Raw genomic sequence first — 20,860 nt, forward strand, 5'->3', positions numbered from 1 at the left:
AACTCCCAGGGGAGTCCAGGCTAAGAAAGGCCACCTCACCCCAAACCTCAAACCCTACAACCACTGCCACTCTAACCCTGGCCCCTAAGGCCAGGAGGGGCAGAGGATGCACCCAACTCAGCTGAAGATCCACCGAGGGCAGCCACGGAGGCTGCGAGGCAATTCTTTGGAACAACCGTCCCAGAGATAAGAGAAAGGAACTCCGAGCAAAGAACAAGCTGAGGTGACCCACTGCCACCTGGCTTTTGCTTGACACAACTGCAGACTGGCGGTCCATCCTGAGGGTCTCTCCTGCCATCTGGGACTCTGCGGCAGCCCAGCCTCAGAACCACCTCCCTCCCCAACACAGGAGGCCCCCTGCCCCCCACCCCACCCAGCGCCCACACCTCGGCCAGCTCCCGCTCGTTGATGCTCCTGGTGGCGCCCCCTTTCTTCCTCGTGCATGACTCTCCTGCGGTGACCCTGTCGTCCCCTTTGGCGTAGCTGTGCACAGTGAGGACTCCTGTTTGCCCTGGGGCTCGGCAGGACAGAGGCTCACTGGTTTCTGAATCAGAAGAAATAGAATCCCGTGAAGAACCAGAGCCCAGGCTGGAAGATGACTTCTTTTTGGAGCCTGAGAAGACGAGGCGACCCCCAAAAGAAACTGGATTCACAGAAAGGTCCAAGGCGGCCGCTTCCTGGTCCTGATCCTCCTCCTCCTCCTCCTCCTCCTCTTCCAGCTTGACATTTTTAAGCTCTTCAAATTTGACTTCGGTGGAGTCGGAATAATCTGAAACACACAGACACAATGGACGGAGCCCACTTTCTCTTGTGCTTCTGAACTTCAAGAAAGGCAGAGTGGGGCTTCCCTGGTGGCGCAGTGGTTGAGAGTCCGCCTGCTGATGCAGGGGACATGGGTTCGCGCCCCGGTCCGGGAAGATCCCACATGCCGTGGAGTGGCTAGGCCCGTGAGCCATGGCCGCTGAGCCTGCGCGTCCGGAGCCTGTGCTCCGCAACGGGAGAGGCCATAACAGTGAGAGGTCCGTGTACCGCAAAAAAAAAAAAAAGGCAGAGTGACAAGACCAAGGAACATGGGCAGCAAGTGAGGCCTGGCTCTGAACTCTGACTCCACCACCGACAGGGTCCCTGTGTGATCTGAGGCGAGCTGCTTAGCCTCTCTGGGCCTCCAGTTTCATCCTCTGTAACTTAAGGACGGTACCACCTCTCTCCAGGGTTCTTAGATAAGATTGCTGCGTGTAAGGTGGGAGCACAGCCTTGCACACAGCAGACACTCAGTTAAGTAGCAGCTGTCACTTCCTCAGAAGTCTCCTGCAGCTCAGCAGAGACCCAGAGAAGCCGGGCTAGAAAGACGGCTCAACAGAAGGCAGCAGGGCCCCAGGGTCCAAGTCCATAGTGCTGACTGGCTCTCAGCAGACACTCCAAGGTCCTGTCAACGCAGAGATCCTCCAAACCTGACCCGAGACTGATACAAGCCCCTTCCTAACACATCTGTCCTCAACAACTGTCCTAGTGAATGCTTTCAAACACTGTACTGGACCACACTGTCTGTCCTCTCCTAAAATACAAACGGCCTCTCAAGCCTCCCAATGAGCAAACGCTCAGGCGGCTGGCAGTCCCCACGTCGTCTCATCCCATTTCTCAGGTCGCTCCTGTGACACACCTGTCTCCCACCCTTCCCACCCCTTGTTCAAATCACAGGAAATCACTGCCAGCTCCCCAAGCAGCTCATGCTTGTGCACGTCTCCGGGCCTGGGCCCTGCTCCTCCTATCCGGAAAGCCCCTTCTATGTTCCCCCAGTCTGTCTGCCTGGAAAATCGCTGCTTACTCTGCAAGAGTTAATTCACGGGCACTTCACCAGGCAGAGCGGGGGCGGGGGCCTTTCCCCCATGTTCCTCAGCCGCCCTGGGTGACCCCAACCAAAGCGCTTCCCACACTCCAATCACACCATCTGCTCACAGACCCGCCTCCCCTTTGTCACATCTGTGACCCCGCACTGATGTGGCGTCCAACACAGAAAAGAATGATTAGGGCTGTGGGGAAAAATACCATAACCAACTCACCTGGGAAGGTGAGACTGTCCTCAACTTGGCGCACGGAGCTGTGGGTGGGCCTCACAGGAGCAAGGGCAGCCTGGCACTCCGCCATATCGTACTGTCCAGAGCCCAGCTCCTCCCTGGGGAAGAGCTCGCTCTGACTCACCTCCTGTGGGATTTCAAGACAAACTCGGTGCCTCTTTGTCCCGATACGGTGCTTGGCCAGGCTGCAAGGAGGAGGGCAAACTTTTTAAGAGCCCCAGTATACATCCGCTTACACAAACACCTCCCCACGCAACCCAACTCAACGGCCAGAGCCTGCTTCACACTTCGGTGCCACCTGAGACTGGGGACCTCACCTCCCTGAGCCTGTTCCATCAAATGCAAACAGGGATGTCACCACCCCCTTCACAGGTTTGACGTGAGGCTTAAGAAGAGGTGTGCTGAGCACCTGGCAGAGCGCCTGGTGTACAGCAGGTCCCCGGTAAATGTTCCTCCTTTCTTCCCCACACAGCCCAAGAGAAACTCTCCTGAGGACAGATCCTCTGGCTCAGACACCGAGGACCCTGGCCCCTGCCCTTGTGAGTCTCATTTCCTTCACTACTGTCTCCTTTTCAAAAAGCCCTCAAATGGGGACTTCCCTGGTGGCGCAGTGGTTAAGAATCCACCTACCAATGCAGGGGACATGGGTTCGTGCCCCGGTCCGGGAAGATCCCACATACCGCGGAGCAAGTAAGCCCGTGCGCCACAACTACCCAGCCTGCGCTCTAGAGCCCCGCAAGCCACAACTACTGAGCCCACGTGCCACAACTACTGAGCCCGTACTCTAGAGCCGGCGAGCCACAACTACTGAAGCCCGCACACCTAGAGCCCATGCTCCACAAGAGAAGCCACTGCGATGAGAAGCCTGCGCACCGCAACGAAGAGTAGCCCCCGTTCGCCACAACTAGAGAAAGCCCATGCACAGCAACAAAGACCCAACGCAGTCAAAAATAAAAAAATAATAATAAATTAATAAATAAATAAATTAATTTTTTAAAAAGCCCTCAAATGGCAGTGAGAAAACTGGCTTCTCTGGCTCAGAGGGAGCCATGCCCTCGCACGCATGTGAGCCTTGCTCCAGCAGACTACGGCCCATGTAGCGGTGCTACCACCCTTGGGTGGCAGCCACGAGGAAGGGCCTGAACACCTCATTGAGGATTCTGGGGCCTGTACCAAGAAAAAACATTCCCTCAGCTGTGCTCAAACACCCCACTCAGAAGCAGCCTCTCGGCAGGCTACAGGAACTGCCAGACACGCCTCCCTCAGGCAGCTGGGCCCGAGGGCTGCAGGGTTACCTCCTCTTCAGGTCACCCTCCTCTCCATCCTCGACCCCCTCCATGTCATCCTCCTCCGGGCACTCCTCCTCCTTCCGGGCTCTCGGGGCCAGTTCACTCTCCTTGAGAAACTCGGCCGCTTCTGGCGTGGGCAGAGTGTGGTCAATGACGGTGCTGTCCTTCCCAGCTTTCCAGAGTTTGTACCTTTCTGGCTGGAACTTCCTCACAAACACGTCCATGGAGATCTTCACCATGTCCTTTCTGCAGGAGCACTGTGGCAAGGTGCCAGAGGAGCTCCAGGTGAGACACTTGCCCTGCTCCTCCCCCGAGCCCCTCCTCCCATCTCCTCCCTCCGAATGGGAAAAGACACAAGACAGTTTAAGGCTGAAATGTTTGGGTTTACAGGCTGAGGGCATAACATCCTTGCAGAGCCTTCACACATGAAAGGAAGCAGGGAAAAAAGGGTGGAGGACACATGGCACTGGGGCGAGTCAACCTGGGCGCTAACTAGGGCGCATGGAGAACGGTTAGAGATGAGGCTCAGCGTTAGACCCTGGATGGTCAACGTCCACCTTCCCTCTGCTGTCTATCCAAGCCAGGACCACAGGAGCGAGTCTACTCCCAGCCAAACGTCCAGCCCTGCTGCTTCCCTAATGTAAAACGAAGCCCTTAAGATTTCTCCTCAACAGAGAAATCCCAGAGTGGCTAAAGAAAGCATTAGCACAGTGTGTAAGTGTAGTTTTAATGCTCAATGGACTCAAGCACGGAAACCTCATTTTATACGACTCAAATCGGAGCAGATCTTTTAAAATTCTTTGTGAACACAAGATGCTGGCACTTTTGCACATTCCCCGCCACTCTGCTTCTGAATTCCAGCAGCTCAAAGAAATGTTCTAATCACCAGCCGGTGTATCTAAGAAGGTTGGCTGGCTCAACCAGTCATTTTTAGACACGGTTACTGTGAAGGAAACCCAGCGGACTTACCAGCACAGCTTGTTTGCCATACTCGATCCACCGCCGGGTAGCAAAATTAGTGGACTCAGCACAGTTGAAGCCATGGTTAAAGCCGGCATGGTACCCGTAAGGGAAAGTGATCATAAATTCTCCAGCTTCCTGAGTCACCTGAACAAAAGCAGACGGGAAGCAGCTGCAGCAAACGGCAGGCGTCTTGAGACCTGGGAAGTTGCGCTCCAGCTCTGCTACAACTGAGCTCAGTGGCCAGGGCTGGGTCACAAAACCACTGGGGACCTGGTGTCTTCTGTGACATGCAAAGTCTCTACACATCAGACACCATGACTATAAGTAATGACTCCTCCAGATGACACTGTTCAAGGGGGCTTGACCCTCCTCTGGCACCAGGAAGGGGTAGCCCACCTTTAATGCTTCGAGATCAAACGATGATACAGATTAGCCCTGGCCCACACCTGGTACAGAGAATCAAGTAGAATAAAGCTCCTCTGTGAAACACACGCCAGCAAGGGTGGTTTCCGCGTAAGCCAAGGGCTGCTGTGTGCGAAATCCGCTCACCTTGTCAAAGGGAATTCCGTATTTCTTCAGCATTAAAGGCGAAATCAAGGTCATCTTATGGCGGAGAAAAGCCTCACAGCTTTGAGCACTGCCCGGGAAAAAGCCTGTTTAATTGAAAACGGGCACAGTTAATACACAGCCCCACGCTGGCTCTGTAACCCTGGAGTCACCTCACACCGCGCATCTCATCTACATGATAAGGAGGATGAATCACCAATGTGATCTCCACATATTCTTCTAGCTTCAGGTCAATCCTAAGGTTCCACAATGAACCTCTGCGCTGCCTCCTTTGTAGGCTGTTACATGGGTAATCAAATCCTGTTTGGGGGATTGCCCCAGGTGCCTCTGTTCTCACAAAGACCTCTGAAACAATTTAGAGCCTTTCTCCATTCACTGGGATCCTCAATCTTTTGTTAGTAGCACAACTACAGCACACACGACCCAAGCTCTTGTGAAATAGACTCTGTAGAGGTACAAATCTATTGGAGTCCACTTAAAAGAACCAAAGCATAAAATTCAACTTTGACTTGATGATTTGGGTTTTTGGCAAAGAACCAGACCCAATATGACCAATACACTATCCCTAGTCAAATAAACCCATGCATGATAAAATTGAGGCAAACACAGTCTAAGACTTACTAAGTCCCTTCCCAAGACAAAGTGGGAAAAGGCTCTGATTTTAGTCGCTCTGATATGTAACCAATCTGGCAGTCTGGCTCACTCCCCACATGTGGGCCTGAGAAAGGACCACAGCAAGTGGACACCTTAGAGCAATGAGCGCAGCTCACAGGCAGGTCTGACCCAGCAAGCGGAGTGGACCCCGTACCTTTGGCCAGGCGCTCCAGCCGCTTTCCGTGCTCAGGCGGGACGGAGTACCTGCAAACACAAAGAAGCATCAGCCGCTGAGCAGAGGGGCTCGTCTCCCCTTTCAGGACAGCTTGAAATATCAGACTTTTCAACTTCTCAACCACGAGAACCAGATAGGGATCTGGAGAAATGAAGTATTAGACTGTTTGGGCAGAGGGCAGAGCACACGCAGAAGTGTGAGCGATTTTATCTTTTATATTCATTCATTTAACAAGACATTTATTGAATATTTATCATGAACCAGGATTTAGGGTACACACTCAATGTTGCTCTCCTTTATAATGTTGTTCATGCAATAAAAGTTAAAAAAAAAAAAAAAAGGAGGAGGATGGCATTAAAGTGCTCCTGGCAGAGCCTGAAAGGCCTAACTGGGATAGAGGGAGGAAGATGGGAAACGAGGTGACAACGGATCAGTTACCAGAGACCTGGCCCCTATGTGCTGAGCCCATTTCCCTTTGTCTCCACAACCGTGTACCGATTATCCAGTAAGCACTCACTCCTCCACCCCCGTGCGTATCTAGACACCATAGGAATTGCCCTTCATTAAAAATTGAACAGAAAAAATAAAAAACACATAGAGGACTATTTAAAACTTTTGCACAACTGTTAAGCTTTATATTCGGGAACTCACGGTAAGTCTGATTTACACTTACAATGCATTCTAAAGATGATTCCACAACAAAACCTTCCCATCCCAAATAGCTCTGTTATGCAACAAAACAGATGAGGAGCTAAGGAAAATGTTTGTCACCTAAAGGACTCTGTGATCCATCAGGCAACATTGCACAGAAGTCTCTAAAGGAACCACTTCAGATGACCTAAAGAGTGTATATAGCAACTAGAAAATCTCTTGACCTGAGAACAAAAAGTCCAATTTCAGGGAACTTCAGAGTAAACATGGTGAAGACACAAAAGCTAGAGTCTAGAAGTCTAGCCACCTAAGGAAGGAACTGGGACAGTAGTTAGGGGGTAATCACAGGCTCAAAAGGGTTTTCCCCCTTCCAATACTGGAAACTGCAAAGCATCTGCCAGAAGAAAAGAAAAGTCCTGGGAAAGGATGTGACTGAAGGTACCGGAAAGGAATGGAGACAGATACAGTCTGCACGACTCCCCATGGCCTGGCCACGGTGTCCCCTCCGGCCTCCTCACTCCTCCGTCCTCACACACAGCACGCAAACCACAAGGGACTTCCTTCCTCTAGTTACTCAAGACACCGTGCTCGCTCTCAAGTGTCTTTGCACGTGTTGTTACAACCACCCAGACACCCTCCCCTCAGTCCGCCTTCCGAACCCACCACCACCACACCCAGCCACGGCCTCACCTGCGAGCTCTCGGCTCAGCTGTCACCTCTTCCAGGGGAGCCTTCTCTAGGCCCCATGCTCACACACCTTCCTGTGTGAACCTATTACAACCACTGTTCCCCATCAGAGCTTTTCTCCCACTTTCTCTCTCCTGACCAGTCCCCTAGCGGTGTGAGGGTGGGCACCCCATCTGTCTTTTGCTTTGCCGAAGGCAGCATCTTCGCTAACATGCTGAGATAGACGGGTGGGCGCAGGAAGAAACGAGAGAGCTTTCTCTGATTTCTCCCCAGCCAGACGGCGGCCTCGGTGGGGAACGGGGAGCGGACGCTGAGTGGTCCTGCGTCCCCTCGTGAGTAAAGCACACACTGCTGCTCACCAAATATTTTTTCCATGAGGAAAAGAAAGCTTTCTATCATCTGAAGAAGTGACTCCAGTCTTGGAAGTCTGCCTCTAAGAAATGCCTCAGGCCTGTTCAGAAAAAGGAACCAGACAGTGGGAGAGCACCCATGGCTCTCGGTCACTCAGGCACCTTTCTGCTTTCATACTGTGGTACTAAGTGCCCGGCCCGCTAACGCTTGCTACTCCCAAGGGCAGGGAGAGCACCAGAGCTCAAACAGCACCTTACTGCTTGAAAGTCGGAACAAAATGTAACACACCAGTCCCACCCTAAGCCTGCCGAACCATAATCTGCATTTTGCCCGATTCCAAGGTGTTCCCTGGGTACATGAAAGCTGAGAAGCCCCAGTGCCAAGTGCAGGCCGACTTTACCAGGATTTGGGTTCTCCGAAGTGCAGGTAATTGATGCTGTACAGGTCCATGTCTTCGGTGTGCCAGGCAAAGGATGTCTTCCACATGCCGAAGTACAGGTATGGGGTGTTCACGCCCTCAATGGTGATCCCGCTCTCCTTTTCCACCAAGTCCAGGATTGTTTTCAGGCGGCCAATATTCCACTCATCAACATGCTGCAGAGGAAGTTACACTGAATATAAACTGAGGCTCTGAACCCACCAATCACAGAGCAGGTCACAGGTGAGCTGTCACTCCTAACAAAGATTAGGAATAATGTTGAAACTACATGGTCCTGAAGACCACAGCACCCCTCACTCGCTGTTCAGAGCTACCACTGGAACTGACGCCATTATACCTCTGAAGGGCAAACACCAGTTGGTGAACAACACTGAACACTAGTACATGAAAGATGAAAAAGGAGGGACAGCCACCTGTTCTAAACCCAAGAGGAAGAGTTTGCACAGAAGCTAAAGAAACTTAGGTCAGGACTTCCCTGGTGGTGCAGTGGTTAAGAATCCGCCTGCCAATGCAGGGGACAAGGGTTCGGGCCGTGGTCCAGGAAGATCCCACATGCCGCAGAGCAACTAAGCCCGTGCACCACAACTACTGAGCCTGCACTCTAGAGCCCGCAGCCACAACTACTGAGCCCACATGCCACAACTACTGAAGCCCGCACACCTAGAGACCATGCTCCGCAACAAGAGGAGCCACCGCAATGAGAAGCCCATGCACCGCAACGAAGAGTAGCACCCGCTCGCCGCAACTAGAGAGCCCGCGTACAGCAACGAAGACCCAACGCAGCCAAAAATAAATTAATTTTAAAAAAAAGAAAAAGAAAGAAACTTAAGTCGAAAGAGCAAAGTACTGTCAAACCATAAAAAATACAAAGCATGGGAATCAACTGTACTCATTTGTGACTTATCCAGCCCTTATTTCCACTGGGCAGTGTCTTCAGTAAAAAGTCTACAATGTGGGGGCTTCCCTGGTGGCGCAGTGGTTGAGAGTCCGCCTGCCGATACAGGGGACACGGGTTTGTGCCCTGGTCCGGGAAGATCCCACATGCCGTGGAGCGGCTGGGCCCGTGGGCCATGGCCGCTGAGCCTGCGCGTCCGGAGCCTGTGCTCCGCAACGGGAGAGGCCACAGCAGTGAGAGGCCCACGTACCGCAAAAAAAAAAAAAAAAAAAAAAAAGTCTACAATGTTATCCTGAGTTGTAAAGGTCATCGAGGAGCCCACTTCCTATAAGTACGTTCTGGATTTATGCCTACAAGCTTCACTTCCCACCACCCAAAAAAGCTGTCATCAACAAAACTGGAATCCACTTTTTAAACATCTTCCTTCAAATAATTTACAAAAACAATAAATTAATCGGAGTGATAATCCCTAAAACACCCTACAGGTTTTTTTTTTGTTGTTTTGTTTTTTGCGGTACGCGGGCCTCTCACTGTTGTGGCCTCTCCCGTTGTGGAGCACAGGCTCCGGACGCGCAGGCTCAGCGGCCATGGCTCACGTGCCCAGCCGCTCCGCGGCATGTGGGATCTTCCCGGATCGGGGCACAAACCCATGTCCCCTGCATCGGCAGGCGGACTCTCAACCACTGCGCCACCAGGGAAGCCCCCTACAGATTTTTTAATCATCCAAAAAACAGTCCCAAATATTTCTTCCTTGTACCGTATCTAAGGCTGTTCTCTATGCCAAAAAGCACTAAATCCTAAGCCAATGCAATTTGTTAAAACAGCTTTTGCTACAGAATCTTGTTTGAGGATTCTGCAAATCTAAATATGTTCCTCTTCTTAAATATATACCCCTTCGATTATATTGGTCAGTGATCTTTTTTCTTCAGAAACTACATTGCCCTCCCCCAACATTTCATTTACTGTGATCCCACCCTTTCTAGAACTCATCAGAGCTACCACCCACGGACTCTTCTAACAGCCCTTGCTAAAAACACCATATCATCCAATTCACATGTAGAGTGGGAGAAATAAAATTCAGTCACATGCAAAACTACCCACAATTAAGTGAGCACAGCCCATCACCTGGGGGTGGGCCGTTCCTTTGTCCAGACACCCGTTCAGCAAAACAGCTTTTTGGTGCCCACTACATGCTGGGCAGATGAAAATGGGATTAAATTACAAAATCGCAGAAATGCTGCATAGAGATCCCAGGAAGTCTCACCTTTTCATAGAGAGTGCCATTCACATCTGCACCATAGATTGGGGGATTGAATGTGAGATTTTTCCAGTATTTCCGTTCAAGCTCTTCAAATTCACTATAGCGTGGGGTACAGTACCTTTAAAAAGTTAAAAAAAAAAGTGTTAGCCACTTATAAGGGACTAAATACATGAGGCATTATGAACGGCACGAGACACAATCCCTGTTCCAGGGATAGCAAGACATTTCAAATGAACAAGACATAACCTTGGCCTTCAAGGTTCCAATACAGTACCCAGTAACTCCCTCAACGTTCTGGGCCCAAAAAAGGTAACATACACAAAGATGTAAGCCCATCTTCCTTAAGAATGATATCCTCCACTCTTTCAAGAGACTCTACTATAACTACACACTGCACCCGTCAGGAGTAGCCTGGCCACACAGGGAGAAAATAGGCTTCCAAACCTGTGAGAACCAAGACTGCAAATCCCTATGTATCCACAGACAACCAAAACCCAGCACATGGAGAGCTGAGGCCCTGGAAAAGAATTTACTTCCCTGCACTCTAAGGAAGCGTCTCCAAGAGGGCTAACTTCAGTTGTCACTGCTACATTCCCAGCATCCTATGCAGTGTGGCTAACATTCAACAAATAATCATGCCTGAAAACCAAATATTTTAATAAAAATATAAAATAGTCCTAAAAACATAAAAATAGGTTTCTGCACATCAAATGTTCCATTTAGCAAAATACATGTGTATACATATGCTCACACACTCAAATACACACACACCACTATCTATCTATCTATCTATCTATATCTCCCCACATAATACCATTAAAAATGTCTGTACTCTTTTTTTTTGTTTGTTTGTTTTTGCGATATGCGGGCCTCTCACTGTTGTGGCCTCTCCCGTTGCGGAGCACAGGCTCCAGACGTGCAGGCTCAGCAGCCATGGCTCACGGGCCCAGCCGCTCTGCGGCATGTGGGATCTTCCCGGACCGGGGCACGAACCCGTGTCCCCTGCATCGGCAGGTGGACTCTCAACCACTGCGCCACCAGGGAAGCCCAATATCTGTACTCTTTAGCTCAATAATCACATACTGAAAACTTACTCCCAAAACAATCTTTTAAAAATTCAAACCACTTAAAAATTACTACACAATTTAAAAAGAGTAACGTGTAAACCTAACAGGTATTTGAAAATGCACACTATAACTCAAATGGCCAAAAAACATGATAAGGAGTGGAAGACCAAAATGAAACTGTGTGGAGATGAGATGAGTGGGAAAAAAAAAATCTTACTTTAAATACTGCCTTACATTTTGATGTTAAACTAATGAATCATGAAGTTTAGAATTCTCAAGTTCTAAACCCTTTAAATACAAATAACTCTACTTCCAACTGATCTGCTTTAAAAGTTTAGGTTTTTACCCTACTGGGTTTTCTTAAAGCTGGCTGACCACACAGACAGAAATCAAAGGTAAGAATTGATTGTATTTCGGATGAAGGGAAAAGACACAGGACCGGCTGATTTAAAAAGAGGTGTCCTGAAAGAAGGTAAGGCCTACCATATGTTGATGAGACAGGAAGAACAGCACAGGGGCCTGAGTGAGGCCAACCCGACGTGAAACAAAGCAAGTGTGCTTGGCACGGCGCAGAGCTAGGAAGCAGACATGAAGACGGCACAGCCTCTCATCTGCGGAGCATGGCACACTTCTTCAACAGGCTTTTACACAGATTCCCTCATTAGACAGCAGGTTGGCCAGCAATAGAGATGCTTTAAGAGTTAGGCTGCCAATAAAATTGGAAGCCCACACTTAGAACTGTGCTATGTCAAAGGAAAAGAAGGCAGAGCACAGACGGAGAAAGAGCGCGACCTGATGTGAGATGATAAAGCACTCCAAGTGTGAAGCCTGGCAAGCTGAGGCTCTACTGCGAGCCTCCACGGCAGAGCCGCAAAAACGTCTGGCTGGGGGCTTCCCTGGTGGTGCAGTGGTTGAGAGTCCACCTGCCGATGCAGGGGACACGGGTTCGTGCCCCGGTCCGGGAAGATCCCACATGCCGCAGAGCGGCTGGGCCCGTGAGCCATGGCCGCTGAGCCTGCGCGTCCGGAGCCTGTGCTCTGCAACGGGAGAGGCCACAACAGTGAGAGGTCCGCGTACCGCAAAAAAAAAAAAAAAAAAAAGTCTGGCTGAAACCAAGATATGTGTGGACCAAAAAGGCTCAGGAGAAGAGGCAAGGGGGAGGAAGGAATCCCTTGTGGAGCCACAAAATGAAGAAGTAACAAGGGAAGGGAGAAGATCCAAGCAAGAGGATTAAGGACTAGTCAGAGCCCAATGAGGGGAACACACAACTTATTCTCTGTAAATCTGAGGTAATGAGAGCAAAATATTAAAAACAGCAGAGAAAAACAACTGAAGACAGCAGACCTAAACAAAGATGTTTCCAACAGAGACAAGAATGTACAGATGATGATGGAGTGATAGAAAACAGCAACCAGCCTGGTAGTTCACTCACATTTGGATAATGTCACAAAGGAAATGAGATAGCATCTGTAGGGGTAGTGAGGAGTTTGCCATGATTAAAGACAGGAGGACCCAGACGGAAGAGATTAACTTAAACTACGAAGGCCACTTTTTGATAAGTGGGTAGTTATCAATACATCCGGCCAACGTTCCTCTTGAACCAACTCCAAGTTTCCCCTTTGCAACCTTGCAAATTATTAGAGTCAGAAAATGATACTACTTTTGAAGGAAAAACAATGGGATTACTTTATGTAAAAATATGTACAAGTTTAGACTGTGACTGTGTACCGAGATGAGGAACGCTTCCATGTAAAGAGCGGACAGAGAGACAGATACTAGAGGTGAGGAAACTATTTTTCAGCGGGATGGCAGCAGTCCTGGAGACTGCTTTGCACGTGAGATATCAGGTCCCAGATGCTAGGACAGGTGGGAAGGAATGTGTTTTCACTCACTTATCGCTATTGGCTATCTTGCGGAACTCTCGAACAGTCATGGCTTTCTTCTGTATGTTGTACTGAGTAAAAAGGCCAGACTGCCCAGTCACTAGCTGCTGGATGGGGGCAGGAATGACCAGGTCATCAATATCATCATAGGACGCTCGTGGCTTCCACTCCTTTGGAGGAACAACCTGTAGGGAACACAAGAAACAAAGAGATCAGAAACCTGACAAGCTGGTCAGAGTCCAAGAAGTGTGCAGGCCAACAGCCGATTCTACTAAAAAGTCACATGGATTTAACCATGCTCACCCAAACACGGCAAGTCACACTGTCATGCTAGCCCTGATCCAGTTCTGCTACCAACTAGCTGCCTCGTTGCAATGATCTAAGGTACGGAATTCTCAGCCTCAGAATCTTATCTGGGCACCAAGACAAGAGGTTGAAGAGTTGATTCTCTCTCAATCTAACAGAAAGTTCACATGGGAAGCCAAATTACTATCAGAGTGCTGGATGAGACCGAAACCGAGAACGAGAGAAGTTGGATTGATGAAAACACCCTTCTCCACCAAGAGATGGAAGCACCACAGCAGCTGGCCCTGGGACACTGCTCTCTTCCTCCCTTTTAAACGTTCTAAGCAGCTCTTCTCCAACCTAAAAAGAGATGCTTCAGATGTTAACGAAAGGAATTAACTTGTAAATAGGACAGCAAATATTCAACTACCACCAAGCCTGCCTTTCAGTAAAACTCGGTTCTTCCAGCCTTCATTTAGGAAAAATCTTACTGCCACCCTGAGTCCCAAAGGCCCCGTCCCCCACCTTAGCCAGCCCAGCCCGATGAGCTCCTTGGGATTCAATGTAGGCAATATAACGACTGAAGTTCCGGAACTCCTCCATAGTCGGGTAAAAGGTCATTATCCGAGCACTGGGATTCAAGGTTTCAGATTCAGAAGCCATTTTCCCTCCTTTTTTGAGGTCACTTTGGTCAGGCAGGAATCTGAAGAAATACATTAAGAACATAAAATTATATAAAATGTGGGCTTCCCTGGCGGCGCAGTGGTTAAGAATCCGCCTGCCGATGCACGGGACACGGGTTCGAGTCCTGGTCTGGGAAGATCCCACATGCCGCAGAGCAACTAAGCCTGTGCGCCACAACTACTGAGCCTGCGCTCCAGAGCCCGCAAGCCACAGCTACGGAAGCCCACGCACCTAGAGCCCATGCTCCGCAACAAAAGAAGCCACTGCAATGACAAGCCTGCACACTGCAATGAAGAGTAGCCCCCGCTCACCGCCACTACAGAAAGCCCATGCGCAGCAACAAAGACCCAACACAACCAAAAATAAATATTTTTTAAAATGTTAAAAAAAATTATATAAAATGGGGCTTCCCTGGTGGCGCAGTGGTTGAGAGTCCACCTGCCGATGCAGGGGACACCGGTTCGTGCCCCGGTCCGGGAGGATCCCACATGCCGCAGAGCGGCTGGGCCCGTGAGCCATGGCCGCTGAGCCTGCGCGTCTGGAGCCTGTGCTCCGCAGCGGGTGAGGCCACAGCAGTGAGAGGCCGGCGTACCACAAAAAAAAAAAAAAAAAAAAAAAAAAATTATATAAAATGTAATTAAGATTGAATGCTGGAAATGTCAGTGCTGAAAGAAATTCTGAAGCAGCTGTAAGACCTCACACCTGGAATCTGCCTCTAGGCAGGTCATTTAAATGAGTAAGACACACTGGGACAGAAAAGGTTCTGTCTAAAGGATTCTAATGTATAAAATTGCCTGTATTTAAACCTGACTTACATGGAGACATTGTTTCAGCTAAAAAAGGGAAACTGCAATTATTTGGTTGTTGGTCCCATCTAACAAAGCAGCTGCCCCGCCCATATTTTCCCCTTCTCTTTTCAGCTGCTCCCTTATTCACACCTTGCTGTTTCTAAGTATTAAATTCAATATACTACAACCAGATTTTTTTTAAATAAAAATCAATCTACGGGCTCCCTTCTAGGGCAAAGCTTTAAAACAGGATTCTAGATTCCTAAGAAAAGTTAGTTGGCTACCAGATTACAAAGTTTAAGGGTTAAAGAGTACCCTGATATTAGTAGCCTGAGCTATGATTTTTAAAACTCTAAAGTGAAATTATTCTCATATCTAAACCAAAATGCAGTTTCGGCACTGCTATACGAAGTCAAGCTAGAGACTAGTTCAATTGCGCTGTACCCAGAACTCAAAGGACAAAATTTAAACAGGCAATAAACTGGCAATAAAGGGCAAACTTCATAACTGACTGGAGGTGAAATAAATACTACTTTGTTTTTAGATGAGGCCTTCAGTTAAGTGGGTGCATCCCCATTGCCTGGTAACACAATAGACTATTTTGACTGAATAAGAACCAAGCACACCAGCTAAAAGAAGCCAGTTTAGAAGCAAAAACCGTATGTCCTTTTCTTTACTCAATTCCCCCAAATCTGGGTCCCAAAGCCATGGCAGTTCAGCTCCAAGAGTCCCCTTGAGAGCTGGAGCGATCAGAAGGGAGGAAACTGTGTCCAACCTACCAACAATCTAGTAAAAGGTTGGGAAGACAGCATGGAGTAGAACTGTCTCAGGTAGGAGAGAAGACAAGTCCCAGTACCTGCATCTCTCCGGGTTCCATTTCACCAAAAATAAAGTGCGTTCCTGGCCTGGTGCTTTCCTGCACCTCGTCGAACTTTGCATGGCAGATATACTGTAAGCCCTGTTTTACATACCAGGAAATTTACCCACAGTCCTGTAATGTTCTCCTAGTGCTCCTGCCATTACACTGTGCTGCCTACAGCATAATCTCCACTTAGTCTAAGCCCTTTACAAGGGCAGATCCAAGTGTAGAGGAACCTAAAGTTTTATGCAATCTTGAAGACCCTCTCTTTAAAAAAAGAATACAAAATATCTTACTCTTGCAAATTTTATAAAGACACATAATCATGTGAACACAGTGTTAGGGCCCATCGTAGGGCCTCCCAAACCCCTAATGGGGCTTCATCTGCCTCTGGCCTTATTCATCTTTGTAAGCCTAGAACCTAGAACAATGCACGGCACAGAGTAGGCACTCAGTAACTGTTGAGTAACCGATTTCTTTCCTCTTACCTCAACTGCTCATTCCTTTTCTTCTACCCTAGGATTCCCTTCCCTCAATCTATTTCCTGGGGAAAGTTCCCATTCCCTGACACCTTCCTCTCCCAACCCAGCAACAAAGCCTACTGGTTTAAGAGAGCACTGCCCCGGAGTTAAAACAACTCTGAATACAGATCCAGTCTCTGCCATTTATTAGCTGTGTGACCTTGGCTGTGTAAGCTGCCCGAGTCTCAGTTTCTCCTCCTGTAAAATGGGGATCCCAACCTCCTTGCCCGGCAGGGTTGCTGTGATTAACTCAGATGATGCAAGCGAAACGCTAAGCACTAGGCCGGGTACTTATCAACTCAATAAAGGGAGCTGTTGCTAACAACCACCTCAAACTCCCGCCCCCTCCCCTCGCAGATGCTCCCGCGGGTATCGCTCCCAAAGTAGCCCCCGGCTCCCAAGGTCCCCGAAGCTCACCGCGTAGACGCCTGGCCCCTCCCGGCCCCGCCGCCTAGGCGAGTGAGTCCGGGCCGCAGGAAGAAGAAAATAAGGCCCAGTAGACCCGCCCACCCTTCCCGACGTCCATTGGCTATAAGAGATTGGAAAGGGCCAATCTCAGGACCCATTTCAGAAGCGCCTGCTCCCATTGACCGAGAACCATGCCTATCACTGACCGTTGAAGACCGCCCTCCGCCCCTCCCCCACCAGAGCTCACGGTCACGGCTACAGAAGCAACAAACCTAAAGGATTCAAAAACCCTCTGGTTCTTACTTAAAGCCCACTGCCCCGGCAGGGCTAAGGCCCGACTTCTGCTGTCGCCACTAGCCGATCCCTCTGCTTTCCCAGCCGGCGAAGGACGAAGCTCCGCCTCCTCTAAAGTAGGCCTCTGCGCAGTCGCACAGCGCTCCACAGAGTCAACCAATCCAGGGGCTGCCAGAAGCCTTCAAACAGCCAATGAACGCGCTCTGCAGCCGCCCCAAAGTACTGGCACATCAATCGGCTCAGCCTATGAGCGCCGGCTAGGGCTGTTGCCGGGAGGAAACGCTGTACCACTCGCGACCGCGGCCACTGAGCATCTCTGCTGAATCGCAGAACTGGCCAATCGCAGGCGGGCTTCTGGCCGCCCGTAGCTAATCTGGATTAAAAGAGTTGAGTGCCTAGAAATGGGCTAGTTGGCCAGGGTAAAGGCACTGATGGGGTTGTTGTAGGATGTTTCTAACGAAAGGGTGGGGACAGTCTTCTGCGGGGTGAGTAGAACCCTTACCTAAGGTAAAAGTGCGCTGGGGACCCTTAGGGGTGGCTTCCGAGGTCAAGGAGTTCCTGATAAGGTGACCTACCTGTCCCAGATTGCCCAGTACTGTCTCGGTTTTTAAAACGAAAAAAGTCCCGTGTCTTGGGAACCCCCTCACTTGCCGGCAAACCGGGACATTTCTTGAAAGGAGCAGTTCCTAAGGGGAAAGGAGCTCTGTGGGTCATTAGGATAAGTCCTGAGCAGGGATGTCCTTAGGGTCATTAAAAAGCAGTTCCTCCGTGAGTAAGGATTTGGGGGTCATTAGGAGCAGCTCTTGAGGTGGAGGGGAGAAGATCCTGAAAGTCATTAAACACACTTCTGGCGGGTGAGGGGGTCCCTGGAAGTCATTAGGAACTGTTCCTGAGAGGTAGTGAGTCGCCCTAAGGAGCACCCAGATTGTCAAGGGTGATGGGGAAGGAAGCAGACAGGACACTCTGATAGGTCAAAGAGAAAAGTAGAATACCCTCAACCTGAGTCATGAAAGATGTACAAAGTTACTCCCAGATGAGTAGTGCTGTGGTGCACTGTAAAGAGCTATGGAGGGACTTCCCTGGTGGTTCAGTGGCTAAGAGTCTGCGTTCCCAGTGCAGGGGGCCCCGGTTCCATCCCTGGTCAGGGAACTAGATCCCACATGCCTCAGAGTTCTCATGCCGCAACTAAAGGTCCCACGTGCCGCAACTAAGACCCGCCACAGACAAATAAATAAATATTTTTTTAAAAAAAAGGAGCTGTGGAGTCAGATCTTGTTCAAAACTAGTCGCTCCTCTAAGTTTGGGTTTTCCCACGAGTAAAACGGAAAAGATAATACCTGCCTTGCAGGATTGTTGTAAAGATGAGAGTTAATATATGTTGGTGAAAAGGATACATTCCATTACATAGAATGGAATGGACATAAAACAACTATGATTTATAACCAGGGGCTGGGCACATGCTGCCCCCACCGCCCCCCAAAGAAAGCATGGTTCTGTTTCAAAAAAGACAAGAGAATGACTGTTGGGTAGGCAACCAATAGTCTTTCACAACAATTATACAGGTTTTCTCTCTTGACCTAGTAAGGTAATAAATTAGATAACAGATTATATTGCTTAGCTCAGAAAATTGCTAAGAGAATGGCTGAAGAATCCAACCTGGAGTATACATAACAAGGAAAATCACCCCAAATCACCCACCACTCTCCTCAATGCTGCCCGCAAACATGAGGTGCTGTGGCTTGCCTCACTGACTGTCCTGGGCATGGATACAGTGGCTAGCACTGCTGTCACTACCAACTACTCCAGGAATTTAATCTTGTTACATTTCCCACTGCTGCCAAAAAGGATTTTCCAGGATCGCTCTTACTTTGTATCACTAGCTTCCACTTGGTGTGTGCACATGATAGGTGGAACCTAGATCCAGTTCTCTTGACATCCTCCCACATTACTGACCAGTTTATCTTCGTCACCCTTTTAAGCTCATCTTTCCTTTCCCACCCCTTAAATGTTCACATTTGAAGCAAAACTAATCTATGGTGAAAGAAGTCCGAGTTGGGTTTACCTTCGGGTGGGAACGGGGAATGATGGGGGTAATAGAAGGAACGTTTCTGGGGTGTTAGTAATGTTCTGTTTCTTGATCTGGACGGTGGTTATTACACTGGTGTGTTCACATTGCTTTGAGCTGTACACTTATAAGTTGTGCATAACATTCCATGAATACAATACCTTAATTTTTAAAATTAAATTACAAAATTAATTTTAAAAAGCAAATTATTTTTTAAAAGAAAACAAAAATATTGATGTCTTCACGGCTCTCTGTCCTGGTTTCTAGTGTTTAGGTGTTTCTGGTTTCACAACTCTAGCAGTATGACCTAGGGCAAGTTACTTAACTTCTCTAATCCTCAGTTATAGCTAAACTTGGAATAGCACTTCCCTTTCTTGGTTGTGAAAACTGAATGAGATAATGCAGACAGAGCACTTAGAAGTCAAATTGGCAGGTAGTAAGTGCTCAGTAAATGTTAGCTGTGAAGGTGGATTATGATGATGGTGTAAAGATACAAAGCACTTAGCATAAAGCCTGAAACCAGAGCTCAATACACTTTCACTCTCAGGGTTCACTCATACGTGCACACTGATGATCCAGTAAAGTCTTCTCCCCTGAGTTCAGATCCATACATCGTCCTATCTCTGGACACCACCACCCCCACCGTCTGGGTGTCCTACAGGTACCTAAAACCCACATGCCTAATAAATAACTAATCTATTCACTCCACAAATGAGCTCCACCTCCTAGGTCTCCTATCTCGGTGGGGCAGCCATCCACTGGATCACCTAAACCAAAAAAAAAAAGCAAGCCAGAAACCAGTATGCAACTAGGGATTCCTTGATACGGTCCATCACTTCACCCATACAAAGTTCCACAAAACAAGTGCTTTACAAATGTCTGGATTTGCTTACATGCCCATCTTCCTCTATGAGACAAAAATCTCTCAAGAGGATCACTTCGGTCTTATTGGTGGTATCATTTAGGAATGTGTTCCATTGCCAGATATAGAAAACCCTAGCAACAGTGGCTTAAACAAATACAAAGTTATTTTTCTCAAATGTAATAAGTCAGAAGGGGGCATTTATTGGCATTGGCTCAGTGCTCCACAAAGTCACCAAAGATGCAGGCTCTTTCCGTCTTTCTCCAACATACTTCATTCACAACCTGGCTTTCACCCTCATGTGTGCACCTCATGATCATAAGGTGAGTGCTGAAGCCCCAGACATCCTGCCCACATTCATGGGGATATGGAGGAAAGGGACAGTATCAGCAGTACCTGTTACTCCTATCAGACCCAGCAAAAAGTCTCCCAGAATCTGTCCACCTACCAGTAATGAGTGGAACAGAAGTATCCCTGCTTTCATGGTGTTTACAATCTAATGATGGAGACAGACATGAAATAAGTGTTCACACAAATAAATAAAATCACAAAAGTTGTGCTTGCTACAAAGGAAAAAAAGAGGGGAGAACAACTTTTAAAGTGACTTGCTAGCAACGGTGGTAGGATTTGGACATTAAACTGTCATTGTGGCATAAAGTTCATGGCACGCTTCTAGCTCAAGGGTTCTTTCCTGGAGCTTCACTTCGTCTGGCACCCAGCATAGTGCCTAGCACATAGTAATCATTACATCGGTAATAATAGTGGCAATAACATTAGCTTAAAAAGTTAACTACATTTATTGAGCACCTACTATGTTCCAAACATTATGCTAAATGCTTTATATACACAAAAATTGTTTACATTGTCATTAATATTTTTCTTTTTATAAAAACTTTTTATAGGGGTATAATTTATATAACATAAAATCTGTCTACTTCAAGGGTATAATTTAAGGATTTTTAATAAATTTACCAAGTCATGCAGCCATCAACCAATCCAGTTTTAGAACATTTCCATCACCTCAGTGAAACCTATCACCTCAATAAGGTCCCTCGTGTCCAGTTACAGTCACTCTCTATCCCCCTTCCCAGCCCCAGGCAACTATTCATCTACTTCGTGTCCATATAGATCGGCCTT

The 20,860-nt window shown here is 48.5% G+C and overlaps 1 protein-coding gene across 5 annotated transcripts in view; it reads right to left on the reverse strand.

Annotated features, from left to right (window-relative positions):
• KDM4A (lysine demethylase 4A) overlaps positions 1-16,925 on the reverse strand; it is a 42,729-nt gene extending 25,804 nt beyond the window's left edge. Inside the window, exons 1-11 of one of the 5 annotated variants that reach the window (XM_030866362.2) lie at positions 16,806-16,925; positions 13,768-13,945; positions 12,967-13,142; positions 10,011-10,125; positions 7,813-8,006; positions 5,703-5,752; positions 4,877-4,980; positions 4,334-4,471; positions 3,371-3,621; positions 2,061-2,260; positions 387-769 (exon numbers count right to left, since the gene is read on the reverse strand). In XM_030866362.2, coding sequence (XP_030722222.1) covers positions 387-769; positions 2,061-2,260; positions 3,371-3,621; positions 4,334-4,471; positions 4,877-4,980; positions 5,703-5,752; positions 7,813-8,006; positions 10,011-10,125; positions 12,967-13,142; positions 13,768-13,905 — 1,749 coding nt within the window. In that variant the 5' untranslated portion in view covers positions 13,906-13,945; positions 16,806-16,925. Of the gene's footprint in view, positions 1-386; positions 770-2,060; positions 2,261-3,370; positions 4,000-4,333; positions 4,472-4,876; positions 4,981-5,702; positions 5,753-7,812; positions 8,007-10,010; positions 10,126-12,966; positions 13,143-13,767; positions 13,946-16,511; positions 16,604-16,805 lie in introns of those variants that run through there. The other 4 variants (XM_030866347.3, XM_030866384.2, XM_060306496.1 and 1 more) reach the window with 4 other exon arrangements.
• Positions 16,926-20,860: the final 3,935 nt, after the last annotated feature.

The sequence above is a fragment of the Globicephala melas genome, chromosome 1 (assembly GCF_963455315.2).
Source record: "Globicephala melas chromosome 1, mGloMel1.2, whole genome shotgun sequence".
Classification (NCBI taxonomy): domain Eukaryota; kingdom Metazoa; phylum Chordata; class Mammalia; order Artiodactyla; family Delphinidae; genus Globicephala; species Globicephala melas.